At 51.1% G+C, this 2,135-nt stretch overlaps 1 protein-coding gene across 3 annotated transcripts in view; it reads right to left on the bottom strand.

The window, feature by feature from the left end:
* DNAJA3 (DnaJ heat shock protein family (Hsp40) member A3) overlaps nt 1-1,613 on the bottom strand; it is a 33,789-nt gene extending 32,176 nt beyond the window's left edge. For 2 of the 3 annotated variants that reach the window (XM_004373215.2, XM_023728443.1), the window contains exon 1: nt 1,392-1,602. In XM_004373215.2, the coding sequence (XP_004373272.1) occupies nt 1,392-1,602 (211 nt within the window). Of the gene's footprint in view, nt 1-1,391 lie in introns of all 3 variants that reach the window. The other variant, XM_004373214.2, reaches the window with a different exon arrangement.
* Nucleotides 1,614-2,135: the final 522 nt, after the last annotated feature.

Raw genomic sequence — 2,135 nt, 5'->3', positions numbered from 1 at the left:
GGCTGTTAACCAATGTCATAAAACAACATGTGTACTACTGTTTCATGAGAAACTATTTGTTCTGTAAGCCTTCACCTGACGTACAATAAAATATAAAAAAAAAAAAGTGCCCAGTCTGGGGTTCCTTGATAGGAAAACTTTTATAAATTATCTTATCAAGGCCCTTTAATTGATTTTTATAAGCTGATGTTGTGTAGTTGCTAGGTGCCATGAGTAGATTTCAACTCATAACAACCCCATGTGATAGAGTAGAACTGCCCTATAGGGTTTCCTAGACTGTAATCTTTACAGGAGCAAATCACCAGGTCTTTTCTCCCACGGAGTCACTGGGTAGTTTCAAACTGCCACCCTTTCTGTTCGCAGCCGAGCGCTTAACCATTGCGCCACCAGGGCTCCTATTTTAAGTTTATAGATAGCTTAAATATCATGTGCAGAAATTCTAAGGGACACCAAACAATCTGTAAACAGCTAGCATAACTGAGGCATACAAGAGGTTGTTTGAGGTTTCTTCCTTCCTCACTAGGAAGTCACCCAACACACATCATGGCTACACAGTTAAAGGCTTCCATCAGTGAAAGGCAGCTACAGATTTCCAAACAAGGCTCTACCACTTCTCGGCTTTATGAATTTTTACAAGTTGCTTAACATCTCTACACCTGTTTCTTTATCAAACGTAATTATAACAGCATCTATCACATGGAAATGTGATGTAAGGAAATAAGCCATGCCTGATACACAGGAAGTACTCAAGAAATTTTAGACTGTATAGTATTACAATTACTAACTTAAAGACTTCAAAAAAAGACTGGGAAGTGTGCCCTTTGATTTACATGACAATGTGGTGGGAAGGGTTTATGCAACGAAATAATAGCTCGGCGTTTGGGACAACTCCTCTTAGCTAACTTTATGACCTTGGGCAGGTCACTCCTCTGTGAGAGCCTCGTTCCCCAATCTGTAAAATGGGGATGACGATCCTTATCTTGCAGGGTTGTTGTGACGATCAGGTGTCTAGCACAATAGCAGGTGCTTGCCAAATGGCAATTACCTTTTCCCTTTCGCTGCAGGATAGAAAGTGGAGGAGTGGGAGTGGAATAGCGCAAAGGAGCAGCAGGCCCGGAAAAAGCCTCCAGATATGCTGACAGAGAAGTGACGGTTCACGGCCTCCACGGAGTTTCTCTGCCGCCGGCGGGGGCTCCATGCTGCTCTCCCTCCCTTCGCCGCTCCTGAGTGGCCACCTGGGCCTCGCTGGCGCCTGCTTGCCTGTCTCCCCAGCAATTCTGCGCCCAGCTCGAAAGACACCCTTCCACCCTGCTCCCCTCGTAGCCTAAACGATACCAGCCTCTTCTATCCAGGCTCTAGAGCTCCCTCTTGGCGCTGGAGCCTGCCCTCACCTGTGCGGCTGACACCGGGTCTCAATGTCAGCAGCGCCCCTGGGCCTCGAGCTCCCAGCGGAGGCGCGAAGGCGGTGACGCTCAGTTTGCGGCCCAGTGACGTCCCCACCACACCCTCCCTGGGCGGCCGGGCCCCTCTCCCCGCTGCAGCCGGCAGCCGGGGGGTCCCCACAGCCACGAGCACCCAGCGTGAGGAGCACCGCGCCGCCATCTTGGCTCCGGGACACTGCGCCTGCGCCACCAGGCTCAAGGAAGCCTGGCAGGGAGGACGCTAGCGCGCGGCAACGCCTCTTCCGGAGGCAGGGCAGCTGCGCGCGCTCGGAGGTACGCAAGTGTTGCGCACGCGCATCACGTAATGCATTTTCCTGGTACCCAACGCAGAAGTGAGGTTCGCTCTGAAAAGTGTTTGCCTTGATGTTAGGCTTTCCTTGGAGAACTTTGTCGTTCTGTGCTGGATGACCAAAGACCGCACCTTATCTTTGGAAAGACGTAGCTGAGTGTACCCGCATGGAACTGACCTGAGGCGCCTGACACGGGGCGGACTACAAGTCCCGGCATGCAATGCGGCGTCACGTGCAGATCCCAGCGTGTAGTGCACGGTTTTCTTCACCTTTGTCCCTGTATTTCATTTTGTTGCATGGGGATTAGTTATACGGCCACACCACATATTTCACAAATCCCTGCCCCTAACTCCTAAAGCCTGGCCTCAACCTCACTTTCTCTCGGGCTGATTCCACCATGAGC

The sequence above is a fragment of the Trichechus manatus genome, unplaced genomic scaffold (assembly GCF_000243295.1).
Source record: "Trichechus manatus latirostris isolate Lorelei unplaced genomic scaffold, TriManLat1.0 scaffold00024, whole genome shotgun sequence".
NCBI lineage: Eukaryota > Metazoa > Chordata > Mammalia > Sirenia > Trichechidae > Trichechus > Trichechus manatus.
Note: the sequence above shows the minus strand (reverse complement) of the source record. Positions and strands in the feature narration are given on the sequence as shown.